We start from the raw sequence: 22,875 nt of genomic DNA on the forward strand, positions 1-22,875 counted from the left end.
TTGGATGCTGCCTGAACTGCTGTGCTCTTCCAGCACCACTAAACCAGAATCTGGTTTCCAGCATCTGCAGTCATTGTTTTTACCACCTAAGTCTCCAGCCTATCTATATTCTGCTGTATCCTCTGGCAATCCTTCTCATTATCCACAGCTTCCCCAATCTTTATGGTGTCTGCAAATTTACTAATCAGGCCATCTACATTCTCCTCCAAAAGGCCAAACTAAAGTCCATATCAGTCATCTTTGACACTTCCTCAAAAAACTGAATTAAGTTTGAGAGACATGACCATTCCCACACACTGCCATGCTGCCTATCACTAATAAGTCCATATTTTTCCAAATGAGTAAATGCTATCCCTAAGAATCTTCTTCAATGATTTCCCTACTACTTACATAAGGCTCACTAGCCTGTTTTATTTTCCCAGAGTATCCCTGTTGCGCTCTCTTTAATCAAGGAATAATATTCAATCCTCTGAGAGCTCTCCTGTGACTAAAAGGGATACAAAGATTTCGTACAAGGCTCCTGCAATTTCCTCACCTGCCTCCCTGAGCATTCTGGGGATCATTCTAGTAGTTATGCTAACTAAATAAGATGATCCTTGGGGTAACTCCTTGAAACTAATTAATGATTGAACAATCGACAAGATTCAGTCACACATTAAATCAAACATGACAATTGAACATTTGCTAAATTTCCAATAAATAGACAATAAGTTACAACTTAGCATCAATAGATTATTGTTTGAAATGTTTAATGTAGTTAACTGTTTTTCGTTAGCCCCGTCAACATTTATAATTGTTCATTTAATCAATTTATAAGAAATTAGAGTATCTAATATGTATTGAATAAAATATTGAAACTTGTGATAAGCTTGAATTTATATTAAAACCTTCTTTGAAGCCTCAACAGTTCACACAGTGAACTGCTGTTGGAATAGAGATTTATGCAAATAAACACCAGCTATTCCAACTGACAAACGCACATTTTAGGAGGAACTATTCTTTAAGATCATCTTAAATTTGAGTGTTCAATGGTTATCATTGTATTGGAGCATAACTACTGCCACTAGTTTAGATCTTAAAGATGTGCTATTTGATTTAATTTGCATTTAACAAATTAATTTGCATAACAATTCTCATTCCTTCCAACAGGTGGATCCAAAGAAGCGCATTACAGTTAAACATCTTCTAAGCCACCCTTGGCTAATACAAGATTACAGCTGCCCAGTTGACTGGCACACTAAATATCCAGTGAGTGGTTTGAAGTTAAATGTGGTCCTTTTTATTGTGTTAAAGCTACTAATCCTTGCTAAGAGTTTGAGCTAAGTTTAATGGTTATTACTGGGTACTACCCAGGATTTAGTTAATTTTGCTTAAACTTTGTGCTACAAATTGAAATGTGACCAATCTTAGTTGGTCAGTGTTTATACTTATAGTGTTAGACTTGGGAAATACTTTATTTTTCTGAAGCCTTGCTTGACTAGTATGAAATTTTCCAAAAGCAGAAATACATCCATCGTTATGAATTCATTTATTGACAGCTGAGTGCGTGCCAAGGGCTAACCTTTCCTCAAAAAAAGTGCATCGTTTTAATATTGAAGAATTGTTTGTGCTTTTGATGAAAAGTTATTTAACTGTCACAAGATGGGCACCAATCTTTTGCAGATTTCATTTCCCAGATTATTGAAGGTTACCTGTTTCTGCCACTTGAAGGAGCACTTGTCATTTCAAAAACTAATGGATGCAACCTGCTTGTAAACTAACAACTGGAATATTTCATTTGCTTTAAGCTGTTCATTTCCCTTGCTTTTATTTCAAAGATCTACTGATCTTTGAGGGCAGGTAAAAGGAATGAGATTTATAAATTATGGTATCATTTTTGTCATTTAACAACAACATTATTGTGGTTACAGGATTACAAGTAGTGTTTCATTTAGTTCTACTATTTATAGCTTAAATAACATTGTGCCTGAATTTCAAGGATTTTTTTTTCCCTTCCTCCTCTTGAAATGAGCTGTTTTGCATATTTAGAGTACTGAAGTTTCTGTGAAGTAAGCCAAAACTAGTAAGGGGTATGTCTTTATAGATTTACCAATGAACAAACATATATTCAGAAGTAGATGTTTATTACCCTTCTAATATTTAAGGCAATCATGGCTGACCTGGAAACCACGTCTGTACGGTTAACAATCTGAACTTGAGTGAATATTTCACTTATTAAGTGAGTAATAGATTTAGATTAGATTAGATATTAGATTAGATTACTTACAGTGTGGAAACAGGCCCTTCGGCCCAACAAGTCCACACCGCCCCGCCGAAGCGCAACCCACCCATACCCCTACATTTACCCCTTACCTAACACTACGAGCAATTTAGCATGGCCAATTCACCTGACCTGCACATCTTTGGACTGTGGGAGGAAACCGGAGCACCCGGAGGAAATCCACGCAGACACGGGGAGAATGTGCAAACTCCACACAGTCAGTCGCCTGAGGCGGGAATTGAACCCGGGTCTCTGGCGCTGCGAGGCAGCAGTGCTAGCCACCGTGCCGCCCACTTATATAATAGAGTTCAACATAGTACTTGAAAGGTTTACATTCAAAACAACTCCTTAGATTCTGGATTTGGATAAGTTTGACTTTAATGGTATGAGACAGAGGCTGTAAACTGAGCAAATCTGGTAATGGGTAAAATAACATATCAGGAAATCTGTGTTTTTAAAAAAAAAATACAGAACCAATTTATATATTGGAGATGCTTACTCGCCAACAAAAAGTGCCATGAATAGCTAAAGTATTAAAAGGTAAAAGCAAACATTTTTAAAAATTCAAAATGTAGATCCCGAAAAGATACAAAGGATAGTTATCTGTTTTGATACCTTTTAACTGCTATAGAGAGTATGAAAAACTTCCAAAGGATATTGAAATTTAAAAACTACTTTTATAGTTTGATTAGCAAGAGAAGGATGGCCCGGAAGCATGATGATGATTCACTAGCAAAAGCAAGGAAGTGATAGTGTGCTGAAAAATTACTTGCTTCAGCATTTTCCTAACACATGAGATTAGTATGCCAGACATCCCAAGGAAATTTAACATTAAATCAAGGTCAGGAACTCTGCAAATAGTAAAATAAAATCACTAAAGAGACATGAATCCCAAAACTAGATGCTTTCCATTCCAGAGTTCAAGGGTGCAGATGAGAACATTGTAGATGCCTGAACAAAATCTTCCAAAGTTCTCTTTTCTTGATTTAGGCATTTGCCTTTTAGATTGGCAAATTGTACATATTGTTCTATTATAAAGAATAGTGCAAGAGGGGCACTAGAACATAAGCAAGTTAGCTTAACATTTGTTGGGAAATTGCTAATATCTATAATCGAGTGATTGAACACCATGAAAATTTTCAGCTGATCAAAATAGAACCAGTATCAATTTGAAAAGGTAAGGTCATGTTTAATGATTTGCAATGGTGGCAATAGTGGTGTACAGGAGAATTTCTATGATTTTTTTTATTGCACTTTGTTACAACATTTGGTAAAGTCGCTTATAAAAGAATCTGTTACTAAAGCAGCTCATTTATTGGTTAAGAAATTGACTGAGTGTTATGACACAGGGTAAACACTCCTGCTTAATTTAAACCAGCAACACAGAAAAGATTTATCCCGTGCAGTAATCTAATAAAATTCGAGAGACCAAGAACTATTTAAAGCGAAAATTAACAACTTTTATTTCTTAAAGTGTAACAGAGAATAATTAACTAACAACTATTTACAACTCCTTCCTCTAACCTATCTTTTACCTTCCTCTTCTACAATACTAGTCCGATTTAAAACCCCCCGATTTAAGATTTACCAAAACTTCAAGTTTTCAAAACCAGCCAGATGTCAAATCTTCTCTTCGTATCTTCCTCGGTCATCTTTTCTTCTTCTTAGGGATTTCTGTTTCACAGGTCACTGATCGATTTAAAGGTACCTTGAGAGCTATTTTTCAGGCAGTCTCTACATGCTGGCTCGGCAGTTCTCCTTCCAACTGTTCAATTTTCCCCGGTCTTGTACTACAAAGCATCAGATTGTCATTGGCTTTTAAGGTTTGTCAATATACTAAATCCAATCTTGATTGGAGTTTGGTATTTCTTTTTGGGGGGGTATAATTTAACCTGATTGGCCTAATTCAAATCTATGTTTGTCTCTAGGCAACCAGCTACCCTAGCTATTGAACCACTTCTTACATTATATCTTATTCAAAACACTTGGTGCTGTCAGATAGTTCTGCTAGCTTTTAACTTTGTTAAAGGTACAGTACACCCACATCTTCGTAACAGGAGGCAGTAAGAGTAATGGGCAATGACACTAATTTTCTCCAATGTGACTAGTGAAGTTGTGGAAGGATCTCTGCTCGGTCCTGAATTATTCATTCGATTTGTTAATGACTTGAATGTTGGAGTAGAGATTCACATCCAAATTTGCCAATCATACAAATACAAAGGAACCTTGATTATCCGAATGAGATGGGCGGGCAGTATTTCATTCAGATAATTGACTATTTGGTTAATTGATTCAATGCCTCTCCTCTGGGGCTCGGAGTTTTCTGAAGTTTCCTTTTTCCTCGCTGTGCCTGCTTCCTCTCTCTGTCTTGGGGTTTGTTTCTGAGCAGACACACACTTGTGTGTAAGGGACCTGCAGCATTGCTGATCTCTTTTTCTCCCCCTCCCCCCACATCAGTTCAATGGGATTGACATAGTGAGCACTTGCTAAGTCCGCTCCCCGTTCAGGAGACTAGGCAGCAGCACACTGCACGTGAGCCCCCGGCAATCCCCCACCCGGAGGCTGGACTGGACACCAACAGCAAGACTGCTGCTGTTTTTTTTTTTTGGAGGGGGGGGGGGTTGGTCTCAAAATAGCGTGAGCACTTTTTTTCACTGCAATGTTTTGTCAAGTTCCATCAAAAGACTCGATCAGTGTTGGAACTGCCTCTTTGATGTAACGTTTCTATTGGGACCTTGAGGTCATCTGCGGATAATCTGAAATTCGGATAATTGATATTTGGCTAATCGAGGTTCCTCTATGTATAGACATCATAAACAATGAGGAGAAAGTGAGCACTGGAGATCAGAGTAGAGTGTGAGATGCTGGAAAAGCACGGCAGGTCAGGCAGCATCTGAGGTGCAGGAAAATTGACGTTTTGGGCATAAGCCCTTCAACATCGATTCTCCTGCTCCTCGGATGCTACCTGATTTGCTGTGCTTTTCCAGCACCACATTCTCTACTCCAAACATAAGCAATGATGCACAAATTGCAAATCTTTAGTAGTTGCACCCAACCAATGATAAATGGATTTCTATGTAAGCAAATATAATGTCGGCCTGGCAACATATTGTGGAGAGAAAGCAGAGTTAACATTTTCTGGTCCAGTGACCCCTCTTCAGAATTGGAACTGTTCTGAAGGGTCACTGAACCTGAAGCGTTAACTCTGCTTTCTCTTGACAGGTGCTGCCTCACCACTGTTTTTCCAGTAGTTTCTGTCCTTATGATTTCAAGCATCAACAGTTGTTGGGCTTTTTTTTATTTTTAAAGCAAATATAGTGTTCAATAGACAATAGGTGTAGGAGTAGGCCCTTCTGCCCTTCGAGCCTGCACCACCATTCAATATGATCATGGCTGATCATCCTTAATCAGTATCCTGTTCCTGCCTTATCTCCATAACCCTTGATTCCACTATCCTTGAGAGGTCTATCCAACTCTTTCTTAAATGAAATTAGAGACTGGGCCTCCACTGCCCTCTGGGGCAGAGCATTGCACACAGCCACCACTCTCTGGGTGAAGAGATTTCTCCTCATCTCTGTCCTAAATGGTCTACCCCATATTTTTAAGCTGTATCCTCTGGTTCGGCACTCACCCATCAGTGGAAACATGTTCCCTGCCTCCATAGTGTCCAATTCTTTAATAATCTTATGTCTCACCTCTCAGTCTTCTAAACTCAAGGGTAAACAAGCCCAGTCACTCCAGTCTTTCAGTGTAAGGTAGTCCCGCCATTCCAGGAATTGACCTCGTGAACCTATGCTGCACTCCCTCCAATAGCCAGAATGTCTTTCCTCAAATTTGGAGACCAGAACTGCACACAGTACTCCAGGTGTGGTTCCACCAAGGCCCTGTACAGCTGCAGAAGAACCTCTTTGCTTCTATACTCAATTCCTCTTGTTATGAAGGCCAGCATGCTATTAGCCTTCTTCACTACCTGCTGTACCTGCATGTTTGCCTTCATTGACTGGTGCACAAGAACACCCAGATCTCTTTGTACTGCCCCTTTACCTAAATTGATTCCATTTAAGTAGTAATCTGCCTTCCTGTTCTTGCCACCAAAGTGGATAACCATACATTTATCCACATTAAACTGCATCTGCCATGCATCTGCCCACTCACCTAACCTATCCAGGTCACCCTGTAATCTTCTAACATCCCCCTCACATTTCACCCTGCCACCCAGCTTAGTATTATCAGCAAATTTGCTAATGTTATTACTAATACCATCTTCTATATCATTAATATATATTGTAAAAAGCTGCGGTCCCAGCACTGATCCCTGCGGTACCCCACTGGTCACTGCCTGCCATTCCGAAATGGAGCTGTTTATCACTACTCTTTGTTTCCTGTCAGCCAACCAACTTTCAATCCAAGTTAGTACTTTGCCCCCAATACCATGCGCCCTAATTTTGCTCACGAACCTCCTATGTGGGACTTTATCAAAAGCTTTCTGAAAGTCCAGGTACACTACATCTACTGGTTCTCCCTCGTCCATCTTCAGAGTTACATCCTCAAAAAATTCCAGAAGATTAGTCAAGCATGATTTCCCCTTCATAAATCCATGCTGACTCTGACCTATCCTGTTACTACTATCCAGATGTGTCGTAATTTCATCCTTTATAATAGACTCCAGCATCTTTCCCACCACTGAGGTCAGACTAACTGGTCTCTGATTTCCTGCTTCCTCTCTCCCACCTTTCTTAAAAAGTGGTACAACATTCGCCACCCTCCAATCCTCAGGAACTGATCCCAAATCTATCAAACTCTGGAAAAAAATCACCAACGCATCCACGGTTTCTCGAGCCACCTCCTTCAGTACCCTGGGATGCAGACCATCAGGCCCCGGGGATTATCAACCTTCATTCCTCAGAATCTCTCCAACACCAATTCCTGGCAAATATAAATTCCCTTAAATTCAGGTTTTTCAACCACTGTTACCTCAGGGAGATTGCTTGTGTCTTCCCCAGTGAACACAGATCTGAAGTAACAATTCAATTCTTCTGCCATTTCTTTGTTCCCTGTAATATGCTCCCCTGTTTCTGCCTTCAAGGGCCCAATTTTAGTCTTAACCATTTTTTTGCCTTTCACATACCTAAAAAAAGCTTTTACTATCCTCCTTTATATTTCTAGCCAATTTACCTTCGTACCTCATTTTTTTTCTCTGCGTATTTCCTTCTTAGTAATCCTCTGTTGTTCTTTAAAAGCTTCCCAGTCCTCCATTTTCCCACTTATCTTTGCTGTGTTATACTTTTTCGCTTTTAACTTTATATTTTTCTTAACTTCCCTCGTCAGCCACGGCAGCCCATGCCTCCTCCTAGGATCTTTCTTCCTTTTTGAAATGAACTGATCCTGCATCTTCTGCATTATACACAGAAATATCCGCCATTGTTCCTCTACTGTCATCCCTGCTAAGGTATTGCACCATTGAACTTTGGCCAGCTCCTCCCTCAACTCCATAGTTCCCTTTATTCAACAGAAATATTGTTCGTTTTATCCTTTAAAGGATTGAGCAAGGTTGTTTCTAAATGGTCAAAAGCTAGAAACAGTGAAGATGACAGATGACTTGGGAGGGTTCCAACTACTTACTTAATTAAAATGTCGTCATCAGATGCAAAAGTTGAGCAAATAGATTTCCATAGGATCATAAAGAATATATGGGTCAGAACCAAGTTGTTCAATCCACCATGTCTGTACCAATGTTTATTCTCCACTCCAATCACCTCCCATAGAAACATGAAAAATAGGAGCAGCAGTAGGCCATTCAGCCCTTTGACCCTGCATCACCATTCAGTATGATCGTGGCTAATCATCTAATTCAGTATCCTGCCCTTGCTTTCTCACCATATCCCTTGTTCTAAGAACTGTATCTAGCTGCTTGTAAATGCTTTGGTCTTAATCACTTCTTTTTGTGGCAGAGAATTCACCCAGGCTCATCACCCTGGGTGAAGAAATGTGTCCTCGTCTCAGTAAATGGTTGACCCCATGCACTTAAATTGTGACCTTTTTAGTTCTGGATTTTTCTCTTCCTTTCTGCTCACATCAACCATCATGACCATCTATTCTCTTCTGGAAGCATTTTGTCCAGCTTCCACTTAGGTGCACTTACACTATTAGTTCCTCTTTGACCAGAACTACTCTGCAATATTCTGGATGCTTTTACATTCTTAGTAATGTGTGTTATCAAAAGTTAAAAAGGTTTAGCATAGCCTTGTTTTCAATACTAATAATGTAATATTGAAATTCATTTCTAGAGGGTTAGAGTACAAAGGTAGGGAATAGAAGTCATGATTCCAACTGCAGAAAGCATAGTACCTGCGGAGCTGAGGGCAATTCTGGGCATCACACCTTAGACCATTCCCTTTGAAAGATGAATTGACCTTATCAAATGAAAAAGAGTAGTCTGAAAGCTTCTGTCAAAGTATCTGTGCATTCAAGTTTTGGGTACTATGGTTACTGCACAGGGCACGTGATGATGAACTTCTGCCTACACAGAGGGTTCATTTGTCATACTTTTGGCACTACCAGCATTTTAAATGAGATATAATTGAAACAATCTCAACATTAAATTGGGCATCCACGAAGCACTCTCGATCATTAGCAACAGAATTGTATTTCACTGTAATTTGTAACCTTGTGGTTCAGCATATTTTGTTCCTAACTCCCAATAGCATTGTGTCAGGGGACTGAAGCAGACTAAGTGAGGATTGTACGAGACCATAAGACATAGCAGCAGAAGTAGGCCGTTCAGCCCATTCAGTCTACTCTGCTATTCTGTGAGATCACAGCTGATCTGATTTTCTTCATAATCCCTGATTGCCTTACTGGTTAAAAATATATCTTTTTGGGGGTAATCAAAGATGACGGCGATCTGATAAGTTGGCTGTGCTGGGCTCTGCACCAAAACCCAAGTGGGGTGGGCTTTGACCCCTCCTCCCACTAGTCATCCATAAGAAAAATCGATAAAACAAAAATACAAAATAGCTAGAACCTTTTAAATTCTGATTCTAATATTCTGGGAACAAGAGAATATGAATAAAGGAAAGGGAGCGAGAGAATTGCAGCAAACTGGGCACTCCCCTACAATGTCAGGCACACCCATGGCCACGGCCCTGACTCCCAGGGCAGCGCCTTTGAACCAGTTCGTAAAACTCCGAGAGAAAATCAAATCGGTGCTGGAATTGATCTCTACCATGCTACAGAAGCATGAGCAGGAGATCCGAACATTGGATCGACACATTGAGGCAGTTGAAAGAAGGACCGCGGCCGAGAATTTGGAGGGGCGGATCCAAACACTCGAAGGCCAGGTTCAGGCCTGGTCGGACCTTGTTGACGACTTCAAGAATCAAGGTCAAAGGATAATGGGAATCCCGGAACGTGAAGAAGGTGAGAGCCTGGTCAGCTTCCTAGAGCAGTGGTTCCCGCAGCTTCTGCCGTTGGGAGTTGGGCTAGGTGAGTGTGGAGCAGGCCATCAGATTGTGATGCGCAGGTCCGGGTTGGATCAGTGCCCCTGTCTGGTCCTGGTGCGATTCCAGTGTTATAAAGACAAGCAACTGATAATGGAAACCTCCAGAAGACTGGTAAAAGACTGAGTCTGGTGTACAAAGGTTTGAAAATTGTTTTTTTTTAATTAAGAAGAGGAAATCTTTTGAAGTCAGGAAGTGATCGAGCGATTTGAATATCCAATACTCTGAGGTACCTGGCAGTACTGCACTTCAACCATGGAGGGTCTGTTTACAATTTTGATTCAGCAGAGAAAGCAAAGGATTTTTTGGACTCTGAAATAAATTGTCTGGGTCGGGGATGGGGGGGAAATGTTCTGGACAATGGCATATCCTTTCTTTTTGTGGTTGTTGGTCGTACAGGCCTGGCATCGCTTTGATGTAACATTCTCTTTTTTTCTCTCTTTCAGTAATATTTGTTATTTCTTTGTTTCTTCTGGGTGAGGGGTGGTTCTTTCTTTTATTGAGGACGAATTGGGTTGATGTATGGGATGGATGTACACCTTTTACTCTCACATGTAAATAATAGGTTTTCTTTGTTTCTGTATTGCTTGGGTTTGGGGCGTGGCTGTAGCTGAAAGGAACCAGGATGGTTGTAAGGTTTGGGACGAGTGCCCCCAATGGGCGAGGTGGGGCGAATCTAGAGCGATTTGTTTGTTTATTTAATTTAAGAGTAGTGGTCAGTTTTTTTAGTAGTGGTAATTTTTAGATTTCATAAATTTTGTGTTTTCTCCACTCTGTGCAGCATGAGTAAGTTTCTTCCTCTTGGGGGGCCACAGGCCACTCTGGGCAGTCATGACTAGTGGTTCGTTTAGATGGTGCACCTGAAACAAAAAAGGGAGCCATTCCCCGATCAAACCACAGAAAGGAAAGGGTTGACATTGCCCTGTTACAGGAAACACACTTGAATGACAAGGAGCGTTTTAAGTTACAACAGGGAGGATTTATTCGGGTACTCTTCTCTTTCAATTCTAGAAGCAGAGGAGTGGCCATACTAGTACAGAGGAATCTCCATTCCAGATAATAGGACAAATTAAGGATGAACAACTTTAAAACCTGAATACATGGGCAAGAGTGTGGCATTCTGAATGTCTATTGCCCCCCCACCACACCCCCTTAAATTCTTAATTGACGCAGTCTCCAAATTAATGGCTCTTAGGATGCCCCACACGATTATAAGAGGAGACTTACAGACCCCAAGGTAGACAGGATGTCAAAGGGCGGTCTCTGGTATCTTCCTGCAATCCAGACAGCTAGTGGACTTGTGTGGGGAGTTGGAACATGTAGCGATGTCTCCACCCAAATGGGAAGGGTTTTACCTTTTACTCCAGTACACACAAGTGCCACATGAGAATTGATATGTTCTTTGTTCCATCGACCGTCTGGAATCAATGCTTTCGTTCAGGATTGGGAATATAGCCATTTTGGACTATGCGGCAGTGTACTTGGATTTTAAGATCGGGGTAGTGGAATAGACACGCAGCGCTGGTACATGGATCTATTTCTTTTGAAGGATAACAAATTTATAGAGTACTTCACAAGAGAGTTTAGGATCTTGTGGGACATCAACTTGGGTACAGAAAGTAACCCCATCACTGCTTTAGGAGACCACCAAGGTGTATTTAAGGGTTTTGGATGTAAGTTTGCTCGTTGAGCTGCAAGGTTCATTTTCAGACATTTCGTTACCTTACTAGGTAACACTTTCAGTGGGCCTCAGGCGCAGCAACGCTGAAAGTTCCTGCTTTCTATTTAAATGTTTGGGTTTCTTTGGGTTGGTGATGTCATTTCCTGTGGTGAAGTCACTTCCTGTTCTTTTCTCAGGGGGTGGTAGATGGGGTCTAACTCGATGTGTTCATTGATAGCGTTCTGGTTGGAATGCTGTGCTTCTAGGAATTCTCATACGTGTCTCTGTTTGGCTTGTGTTATCCCAGTCAAAGTGGTGTCCTTCCTCATCTGTATGTGAGGATACTAGTGAGAGAGGGTCATGTCTTTTATGTGGCTAGTTGACTGCCAGACAACTCAGACCCCTTGGCATCATGGTAGCCCACAAACCCACCAACACACTAAAACTTCGTTATTTTTATACACCATTCTCTTTAAAGGTCAACATTCTATTTGCTTTCCTTTATTATCTGCTGAACTTGTTTGCTAACTTGCTTAATTTATGCCCAAGGACTCCCAAATCCCTCTGCAGTCTTTCACCATTTAAATGATATTCAGCTGTTGTATTCTTCCTGTCAAGGTACAAAACCTCTCAATTTTTAACACATTATATTCCGTGTGCTATTTGCATTTCCACTTTTTTCATCTGTAAGCTTGGCTATAGCACATTCATTTTCCTCATATACCTCCTATTGGATGTTCTAAATATTGTGGCATATTGTAAATATTTGTTGCTCAAATAATAATCACTTGGACACTTCATTAATTACAAGTTGCCATCCTGAATCTGCCTCTATTCTCCCAAAACTGTCGTCTTTTAGTTAGCCAATCTTCTATCCATGCTAATGTATTATCTCCAACACCATGGGCTCTTATCTTAAGTATCTAATGTACATTATCTTGTCAAACACCTGGAAATGCAAATACATTCATAAGGGGGAAAAAAAGGTTTGAAGTTGCTAAGTAACTAGTCAATCTTCTGTGAGATTGAGTGGTTGAGACTATTAGATATGGAAATGTGTTGCTGGAAAAGCGCAGCAGGTCAGGCAGCATCTAGGGAACAGGAGAATCGATGTTTCGGGCATTAGCCCTTCTTCAGGAGTGGTTGAGACTATTAGCATACTTTCTCATTTTAATACCATATCCTCCCTGTTGGATTTTAAAGAATTTGTAAAATGTTCCCAACTCCAACTGTAACTTCCAGCAACATGATACTAATATTGTGCCTTTGATATTGGCATCAATTTGTTTTTGAAGGAGAAATATTGGAACAACGTTTCAGCAAAAACTAACGTGGATGGAAAAGTTCTATAAGCTTCTGAGTAAGCAACTTCCTTAGGCACACTTTCTTAGTCAACTGAGAGTAAAAATAAATGAAGTGGTCATCGAATCAAAGATTCAAGGAGGGAAGTGGCTGTTCAGCTCATGATGCGTACATTAGCTTAATGTACAATTTTCACTCTGTTCCATTTTCCTACCTCTTTTACTTTAACTTTTTAAAAATTCCTATAGATTCTGCTCCTTTGGATTCCATGTGGGGCTTTGTGTTCTAACCAATCTTTTTGAACATAGAAGTTCTAAAGTTCACACTTTGAAGTGCCTCCGGAGCTTTATCCTTCATGAAGATGTTGCATAAAAAACATTTGTTGTTCTCAACTTGTGTACTAGTGGAAATAGATTTTTCCAATTTACCTGATTAAAGCCTCCAAGTTTTAAACAAACCTACTGTTAACCCCTTTCTTCTGTTGAAAGGAACTAGAGTTTCTGTTTGCTTTAGTCATAACAAGAGCATCTCCTCTGTGGCAGTGTCTTAGTAAATCTCTAGGCTAGGAAGAACACAGGAGAGGATACATAATTTTTGAAGTTAAGGCACGAACAACCAAAAACCTGTAGAAGAGTCTGGAATTATAAATTCTCTTTTTGTGTTAATCAAGCCTTTAATTTTACAGTTTCATCAACTTTGTTCTTTCAAAATTTAAAGAATTGTGCCTGTAATTGTAAGGCCACAAACAATGTTTATATTCATTCTTTCAATGCAGCAACTAGGTATTTTGAACAATATTCTAATAATGTAGGAATATTGTCAATCCTTTAATAATTCATTGACTCTAGATTGTAGTCATTGCACACTCTGTACAGGGCTGGCTGTAATACATTGATCCTTTTTTTTCCTGTAATTTGCAGATTAGCCATCTTGATGAGGACTGTCTTACAGAATTATCTGTGTTCTTCAAGCGTTCAAAAAAGAGTATGTCCAGTTTGGTGACAGAGGTAAGAATATGTCTTCCAGATTAATAATCCTTGTTATTAAAAATCAAAAAAACCATCTTGACATTTTAGGTAAATCAGTACAGAAAACCATTATATGTCTCATGCTACAATTGAGCTATTTCTGTGTTATGACATTTTCTAGAAGAGAGGGGCTCATATCTGTTGATAGGAAAGTCCAAAAAGTAAGTATTTAAAATAACCCAAATTAGTCTTTGACTTGTCTTTGGCAATAGATTGTGAAATATTGCTTCCAGTAGGTGGGTGATTCTAGTAGTGTCGACTTTGGTAGGTGAGTGGTTGCTTTGCTTCTGCAGTTAGCTGAAAGGACCTGTCCAGTTTCCTTCAACAATGAATTTGCTAACCATTTGTTTTCTGAAATCAGAGACAACGTTTTTTTCTTTTTTTATATCCACATGCTGGTGTATCTAGTGGAAGTTCTCAACTGTCCCTTCATAGCACATTGTTGCTTGATGGAACTTTTACTGGTGCGCTAGTTTATAGTTTTAGTTCTCTTGCACACAGACCAAGAGTTGCAGTTGGTATTTAAACCCTTTTGTTTGTGTATTGCTGGAAGGATAAAATGTTAACATGTCTGTATTTCCACTCCTATCATGTCTGCAGTCTGGGACATAACTGAACTGTGATCTTGTGAAGATTTTCAGTTCAAATATCTGGTAATGAATATCTTCAATGAAAGGACTATCCAATTAGTCTTAACACTCAACAGAATTACTATTGTTGAATTCCCCACCATCGTTATCATGGGTGTCACCACTGGCATCTAAACAAGTTGCATAAATATTTCCTCCCACCTATCGCATTTCCAACGCCCCTCCCCCAAGTCCCTCCTCCCTACCTTTTATCTTAGCCTGCTGAACACATTTTCCTCATTCCTGAAGAAGGGCTCATGCCCGAAACAACATCGTTTCTCCTGCTCCTTGGATGCTGCCTGACCTGCTGCGCTTTTCCAGCAACACATTTTCAGCTCTGATCTCCAGTCCTCACTTTCTCCGCATAAATATTTATGTCAGATACTGGTTTCTCGGGCAAGTTACTCAATTGACTATGTAAAGCCTGTCTACTGTCTACACATCACAGTTCAGGAGTGTGTTGAGATTCTCTAATTGAATGAATGCAGATCCAACAAACTTGAGTTTGACACCACCTAAAATACAAGCAGCCCGTTTGGTTCATACCATGGTCAGTGCCTTCAACATTCATTTCCCCCTCTGCCCCTTGTCCTGCAGGGCAAGGGCAGCAGCTACATGGGAGTTTGGAGAGCCTTATTCTGTGGTGTAGGCCTCTGATTCAATGACACATTTCAATCCAGGTTGCATGCCATCTTGACTTTGAAGTATTTCCCTGTTTCTACTTTATTGACACTGGGTCCAAAGTCCTGCACTTCTTTTTCTAACAGCAATGCTTGTTAACCTCCATCATACAAACAGCAGAAGTTCACAAAGGAGGCCCACTACCAACTTCTCAAGGATAATTGGGGATGAGTATTAATATCTGGCTGCCCAATAACATATTACCTTGATTACTTGTTATTATCTCTCTAACTTAATTAGTTTGTACAGTTTTTAATTACTTGTTACTTTGGTTCGACCTGTCATGTGACTTGTGCTTACTCATGTTCCAGCTGTTTGGTTTGTCTCTAGCGCCATCTTAAGTACCTGGAATTATCTTGCCATTATCTCTACCCCTATATATTCTGTACCTGTGCGCTTCCCTCTACTTCACCCCACAAAGGAGCAGTGCTCCGAGAGCTTGAGATTCAAAATAAAACTGTTGCACTGTAACCTGGTGTCATGTGAGTTCTGACTTTGTCCAGCCTCGTGCAATACCGGCACCTCCATATCCTAACTATGGAAGTCCGCACCTCAGGAAAACAAATGCTTGACACTGTGGTCAATTGTAAGGTTGGCAGAGCTTTGGTCCTGGCTCTGTTTGCTAGTTGATGTCATGACTTGCTTAGTCTGCATACATCCAGTGCACATGTAGGTGTGCATGAAAGTTATCCCCTTCATTTAATATAGTGAATCCTATGCCAACAAAACGCAAGCCAATGGATGAAACTCATTTCCCCAACCTCCAATTGCACAAATGTTCAAACATTTGCTCCTTGGTTGCTCTAAGAATAAATCTATGTTTGGCAAATTTTGCTGCTTATTTTTAGATATTTAATCCTAGACCAGTTCCTTCCTTTTCATTATTTTTCTCTTTTTCATTTTCACTTTCTGAGTAGCCTGAGAACAATTAGACTATTCAAAATTTACTGTTTCTTGAAGTTCAGTTCTAACCAGATATTTGTCCAGCTCTTCAAAGTAAAATGATGGTGTGTTTAACTTTACCTTTTCATATTTGCTTCGCTTAGCTCCTGCTGGGTGGACAGATGGATTGGATGTAAATTTTTCAAGCTGTATTCTGCCTTGTGTGTTTTATCTAATCATTATTGCAATGTGTCTTTGAAATAACAAATCCAAGAGTGGTCTTCATTTAATTTGAAGACCTTTTTTTATTTAAACACTTTTTTTTTCTGGCTTCAATGATGCCTGCTCTCTTAAAAAAAAAGTTCATTTCAAATTACAGTCGTTATGCACAAAGCAAAGAAAGGTTTGGGTGTGCTGCATTACAGATTAAGAAAAATGCAATAAAGAATGTATGCTTTAGAGAGATGCCAGTTCTGTATAAATTTCCCTTGATGCCCTAAGGCTCAGCTTATTCGTTCAATGGGATGGTAAAATCCTACCTATCTAGTTTGCAGGGGAATTGCTAAAGGATATTTTAAAGCTTAGTTCTGTTTGTATGCTGAACTGTTTCAGAGCTAATTTATATACCAGCAGGTCAGAGGGTAGCATGGAATTATTATTTAATCAGGATATTTTAGCTTCCAGTTAATATTTTGATGAAATAATTATATTAAATTACAGCCAAGAAAGAAATTGTTGGTATTACAAGTTGGTGATCTGGTAAGGTGCTCAGGAATGTGTGTGTGGTGGTGGGGGGAGGGGCGCCTTGCATGAATGAATTCAAGGTTTGAACATACTTAGCCTTTGTAGGAATAGTCTGAAAAATCTTTGCTACTTTGCCCTTGCCCAACAGCTCTCCTTTTTACTGTTGATTTTCCTCGCCCCTGTGCCCGTACTCCTCTTTTCCATTTCCCCTCCCCCCCCCCCCCCCCCCCCCCCCCCAAACCTCCCTGCATGCCGCTGAAGTCGTTGTTGTTATAGCTAGAATGGAAGGGTTTGTATTAAAGTTTATGTTGAGTCTCCCTTTCCTTCTGCTTTTACAAAACATCCAGGCAACAGACAGGCAACTGTTTGTGTGGAGTTTGCACATTCTCCCCGTGTCTGCGTGGATTTCCTCCGGGTGCTCCAGTTTCCTCCCACAGTCCAAAAAGTGCAGGTTAGGTGAATTGGCCATGCTAAATTGCCCGTAGTGTTAAGTGAAGGCGTCAATGTAGGGGAATGGGTCTAGGTGGGTTGATCTTCAGAGGTGTGGACTTGTTGGGCCAAAGGGTCTGTTCATGCTGTAAGTAATCTAATCTCTAATCTAATCCCAATTTCGTCTGAAGCCTCCTTGGATAACCTTCCTAAGATATCTTTTGCTAGTAGCTAATATAAATTCAAGCTAAATGTTATATGTCCAACTATGTTTAACATGTTTTTTTTTTCTGTCCTTCTAGTAATTAGTTCTTTTGCTCCTTTTCAAAGGTTGTTACTGGTTACTTCTGTAAATTGTCCTTCCCATGGTCTGCTCCTACAACTGCTAGTTATCTTGAACAGTTTATGATTTGCTCAGGTACAACAGCTTTCTACTCCCTCTGCCATGTTCTTTTGTCTAGTGGAAATATGATAGAATAACAGCTGCATATCTGCTGCTGTTGCATAAGAAGAACCATGGCAAGCCTGTTCGCTTGTTTTCTTGCAGTGAAGACCATAGCATGCCTTCAACACCCCTTGGAGAATTGCGGGTGAGAAATCCATTTTGAAAATTTTGCATGGATCTAAACGTTATGTTAACTTTGTTCGCAATGTAAAGGTGGTAACTATATTTGAAAAGCCAATTTTATAAAGAACATACTTTGGAAGGAGGGGATTTTAATGCAATTGTATGAATGTAGGAATTTGAAGCAGAGGTAGAGCCCTACTCTGCTATTCACTAGATCACTGGTATTCTGTTTTTGAAGTCAATCATATATTTAAAAAATTTCAATTGCCCCACCTCCACCGCCACCTTAAGCAGATAATTCCAAACTTGCACAACTCTCTGGGAGAAAATGAATTTCTGTCGTCTCTTGTTTGTCCTAAAAGGGCAGCCCCTAATTCCATGCTTTCCATGTCAACTTTGTCAAACCACTGAAGACCCCAGATGCTTCAATTAACTCACTCCCTCATTTTTCTAAGCTCTGGCGAAATTAAGCCCAATCTGTCCAATTTGTCCTTCTAGAACTACCTGCTCATTCAATCTGGTCAACTTCCTCTGAATCACCTTCAATGCATTTACATCAAAACTGCACACCAGATGTCCTATATAATTGAGGCAGGTCCTTTTTACTTTTCTATTCTGTTTATCTCGCAGTAAACAATAGTATCCCTTTTGCAGCTTTTATTACTTGCACTGCCAGCGGGCTCATGGTTTGTGATTCTTGCACTAGGACACCCAGATCTACACAGCTGAATTCTCCAGTCAACCTCCATGTAAAGAATACTCTGACTTTTTTAAATTCTTGCTGCCAAAGTGAATGACTTCACGTTTGTCCACATTATATTCCATTTGTTAGATTTTTGTCCACTCATACATTCTACTTCGATTTGCAAACTTATTATGTCCTCTTCACAACATACTTTCTTACCTATCTTTGTTTTGTCTTAGCTATCAGGCCTTTGCTCCCCTCATCTTTAGGTCAAGCTATCCGGAGCCATGATATTAAACCAGTGTGAATCCCTGGAATTTAAATAGAATTTTGTCTATATAGTGGGATTTTGTTAAGGGGGAAAGAGATTATTGAAAAATTAACTTCCGTTTTATTTAGAATCACAGCGTGTTGATTTTAAGCTAAGAAAAACCCAGAGACGGGGATAAGCTTTTTTTTTCTCATTTCCAAGGAAGACTGAAGTCAGGAATAAGTGCAGGTTCTTCTAGAAAGAAATTATCTGTGATTGTAGTTTGTGAAAACTTTCAAATCGACCATGTTTGTTTAGAAATCTGCATGTATAAATATTTATACTATCAGTATAAGTATTGCAAACAGCTGCTTTGAAAGTAGCCATGAAAGTGGCCGAGCAGAGGCTGATAGCCAAGTTTGGTACCCATTGGGATGGCCTCAGTCGGGACCTTGGGTTCATGTCACACTACAGGCGACTCCATTACTCTGTATACACACGCGGACAGACGGGCATACTCAGACCCCCACTCACACTCCCACACACCTTCTCACAGACTTAAACCCCTTTACACTCACGCTCGTATACATACACACACCCTCTCACAGACACTCATCAGCCCCCCCCCCCCACACATGCGCACACACACACGCATGCACAAACAAACCCACATGCGCACACACGCACGCACAAACAAACCCACATATACATATAAGTTTGCAGAATTACATTTTACTTTGCTGAAAAACTGCATGATTCCATGTAAGATTCTGTAAATCCATTTTTTTTAGATTAGAATCAGTCTGACCATTGTGGCACAAACCGCCTCTCACAGGGAGTTAATACCTTCAATACCTTATCTGGGCCGACATGACACCAATTGTTCAAGTGCACTTGAGAATATACCTTTTTTAAAAAAAGGTTTTGCGATTTACATATGAAAGAACAGAAGCCAACATGGTCATTCTAAAAGATGAGAGACTTGACAAACAATCTGGGTCTTTTTCAATGTATAATTTCAGTACATCACTGTAAACTTTTGCTATAAATTCTGTATCTTGCAATCTAATTCTCCACAATCACCTGATGAAGGATCAGTGCTCTGAAAGCTAGTGCTTCCAAGTAAACCTGTTTGACTAGTCATTCCATCATGTGGATTCTAGATGAAACTTTTAAATATATTTTGGTAATGGAAGAAAATGTTAAATTTCTGGTTAATTACTGGTTAATCTTTACTTTTTTTAAAAGCAAACTTAACCTTTTAATTGTTCTATCAGTCCAAGAGGAATGTAAGTTTTGAAGATGTGGAAGATAATGGTCGCTATGTGTGCAGATCTGTGGAATTTGCAGATGAATGTGCCCTATATGATCCACTTTTTTTGACGCCCCAAACAGAGGTTCGCAGAACGTTTTCTTCTTTATCATGTTGTATTACTTTACCGCAACTGCTTACAAATTTTGACGACTGTATGAAATATAAAATCTAGTATTGAGACCTATATCTCTTCTAAGTTACATATCTGCTGCCTTTTTACAATAGGAACTGAGTTATACATATAGCATATTACTTCATCCATTTTTTTAGAATCTAGATATTTAAATCAATCCTTTGATCCTATAGGGAGTGATATTGAGCATTCCAATATTTCGAACAAATCAAAATATTTTATAATATTTTGCCACCACTGCTGTCATTCTTTGTATTACATTTATTCATTAGTCATGTCCTTATCAGGAAGTTGATATGTATGTACTTTTAGTGAAGTCCTCAGGTAATTTGTACAGATTCTTGAAATTTTTGGGGTTTTTTGGCATTGAACTTTTCAAAACACCACTATTCATTTGAGATTGAATCACAAATATCATCTCTACATCAGTTGGAGTGACCAGTTTGAAAGGCTGTTTACTTACTTGTTATATAACATATGGCTTACAGACTGTAGCCCAATTAAATTTGTTTGTAAATATGCAATTCATGTAAATATGGTTCATGTACTTTTCAAAATGAGTGTTTTTTTTTGTCAAACTTGCTTTTTCAAGGTCTCTTGTTAAATTTTACATAGTGGTACGCTGATGTTTCTTCTTTCATTGCATTTTTTTGCACTATTTAGTATCCCTTGTGAATATGCTAACAATGATAAAACTTTCTGTAAATAACTGGTATCTTTTGTATTTCAGCGACCACGATGCAGATTACTTAAAGATTCTTCAGAAGAGAATTTACGATCTTCAGGCAAGCAAAAAATTGCTTCAAAGAAATCTGAAAACAAAGAAAATAAAAAGCGGGTAAAAATTGTGAAAACTGATGATCACTTTGTGCAACCTGAAGCCAAAACGCCAGTGGTTAATAAAAACTATGGAAAGAAAAATCTGTTCAATTCCAAAGAACATGCAGATATTCATCATAAAGGTAACTTTGTTGTTAAATCTTAAATGTTTTTATCTGTACACTCCAAGAATAGTAAGCATCCTGCACAGCTAGAGGGTCACAATGTTTTTCAACTAAAATAATGCCATACTTTCAAAATAAAGCATAATCTGTTAACAGCTAAACAGTTTAATGCCAGTGTGTCTTCAGGTCAAATATCACAATCAATCATTTGTGCTTTATTCTCCATTTTGCCACAGTTGCCCGGTGTACATGTTGTACAAAACACCGCAAAGTGAGTTGAACTGGGGGCTCACATTTTTATCACAGTTTCCAGCTCAATTAAAGCTACTATCTGGTAACCTTTTATCACTTCTGATCATCTTCTGTTAATCATAAGAGGTCAATCTTGAGCTGCCCGACCTTAGAAAGCCCTCTAATGTGTTTGCAGTACATCCAACCAATAATAAATTTCCCCTCCCCTCTGGACTTGACCGAACTGGAAGAGCTGACTCCCATTAGTCAATGGAGCCTATTTCACATGAGCAGCCAAGCAGGGATAAGCTGAAACAAATTTAGTGTGGACGTGGGATTAGACCATCTAGTATCATGCAGGAAAAATTATATATTCAATCATACCACTTTAGACCATTGTGCATTTCAAACTTCAAGTAAGCATGTACAGAATCTTTAATTCCTTCTGTGAGAATATTTATCCCTGAAATGAACAAAAATTGATAGATTTGGAAGTTTGAAACACTTTTTTTGTTTTAGTTTACTTGCCTGCATATCCCTCCTGATTCAAGATTATCTGCGATCCCAAATTTGCATTGCCCTCCACTTGCCTTTTCTATGTGGCATGTGCTGCAATATTGCATGATTCTGATTTTGAAAAATACTGTGTTCACTTATAACAGATCAATATTATGTTTAAATAGTTCAAGGGTTACTTGCTGGCTGATACTAAATGGTTACAACAATAATTATCCATGTCACAGTAAAACATTGTATGTCCTCCAGTGCTGACTGTGTTGGAACATGGTTGCTAATTAAATTTTCTTTGCAAAATTGTTAAAGTTCATTGCAGAACTGTTGAAACCCCCAAGTTAGAGTTTACTATAAAATAATGTATTAAATGTCAGGTTTTAAATTATTTCCATTCTTTAACCGTTAGCCATGATCAACTGCAACAAGGAGATGCCTATAAAACATACTACAAATCAGCTTTTCACAGAGGAATTAACAGGCACAGCATTTAGCCCAGAAAGACGGTATGTAGTGGAATGATTGTTTTAGAAATGAGCGCTTACTTATAGCTATTTGGTATTTCTTTTAATCTTGAATAATTTTCTATTGTCTGAACATGCAAATTAAGAATGTCATTAGACCCCTCAATCTGATACGTCATTCAATACAATCATAGTTGATCTGATTATTCCTTAATCTTGCTTGCCTCCAATAGCCTTTCACCCCATTGCTTCTCAATTCTCAATATACCTTTGCCTTAAAAATAATCAAAGGCTGCTTCCACCACCTTTTTTTAAGGAAAAGCGTTCCAAGGGCTTATGACCCACTAAGTGTGAATATTCTCCTCATCTATTTAAAAGAGAAACACGTTTTTTTAAAAAATGGTGACCCCAGTTCTATATTTTCACACAAGAGGAAGCATCCCCTTTCAACATGCACACCATCTAGATCCCTTCAAGCAAGTTGCCACTTACTCTTATAAATTCCAGTGCATACAACCTATAGCCTGTCCAGTTTTTGTTTTTCTCATCTATTCCAAGTATCAATCTAGTAAACATCCCTGAACTGCTTGCAATGCACTTGTATCCTTCCTTAAATAAGGATACCAATACTATACACAGTACTCCAGATGCGGTCTCGCCG

At 39.2% G+C, this 22,875-nt stretch overlaps 1 protein-coding gene across 1 annotated transcript in view; it reads left to right on the top strand.

The window, feature by feature from the left end:
• melk (maternal embryonic leucine zipper kinase) overlaps window positions 1-22,875 on the top strand; it is an 85,072-nt gene that overhangs the window by 29,088 nt on the left and 33,109 nt on the right. The window contains exons 9-14 of the mRNA XM_087993180.1: window positions 1,150-1,248; window positions 13,642-13,728; window positions 17,576-17,704; window positions 19,895-20,014; window positions 20,796-21,027; window positions 22,160-22,256. Coding sequence (XP_087849306.1) covers window positions 1,150-1,248; window positions 13,642-13,728; window positions 17,576-17,704; window positions 19,895-20,014; window positions 20,796-21,027; window positions 22,160-22,256 — 764 coding nt within the window. The remainder of the gene's footprint in view (window positions 1-1,149; window positions 1,249-13,641; window positions 13,729-17,575; window positions 17,705-19,894; window positions 20,015-20,795; window positions 21,028-22,159; window positions 22,257-22,875) is intronic.

The sequence above is a fragment of the Chiloscyllium plagiosum genome, unplaced genomic scaffold (assembly GCF_037043375.1).
Source record: "Chiloscyllium plagiosum isolate Xiang-an unplaced genomic scaffold, Cpla_swu_hap1 HiC_scaffold_2, whole genome shotgun sequence".
In the NCBI taxonomy this organism is placed as follows: Eukaryota; Metazoa; Chordata; class Chondrichthyes; order Orectolobiformes; family Hemiscylliidae; genus Chiloscyllium; species Chiloscyllium plagiosum.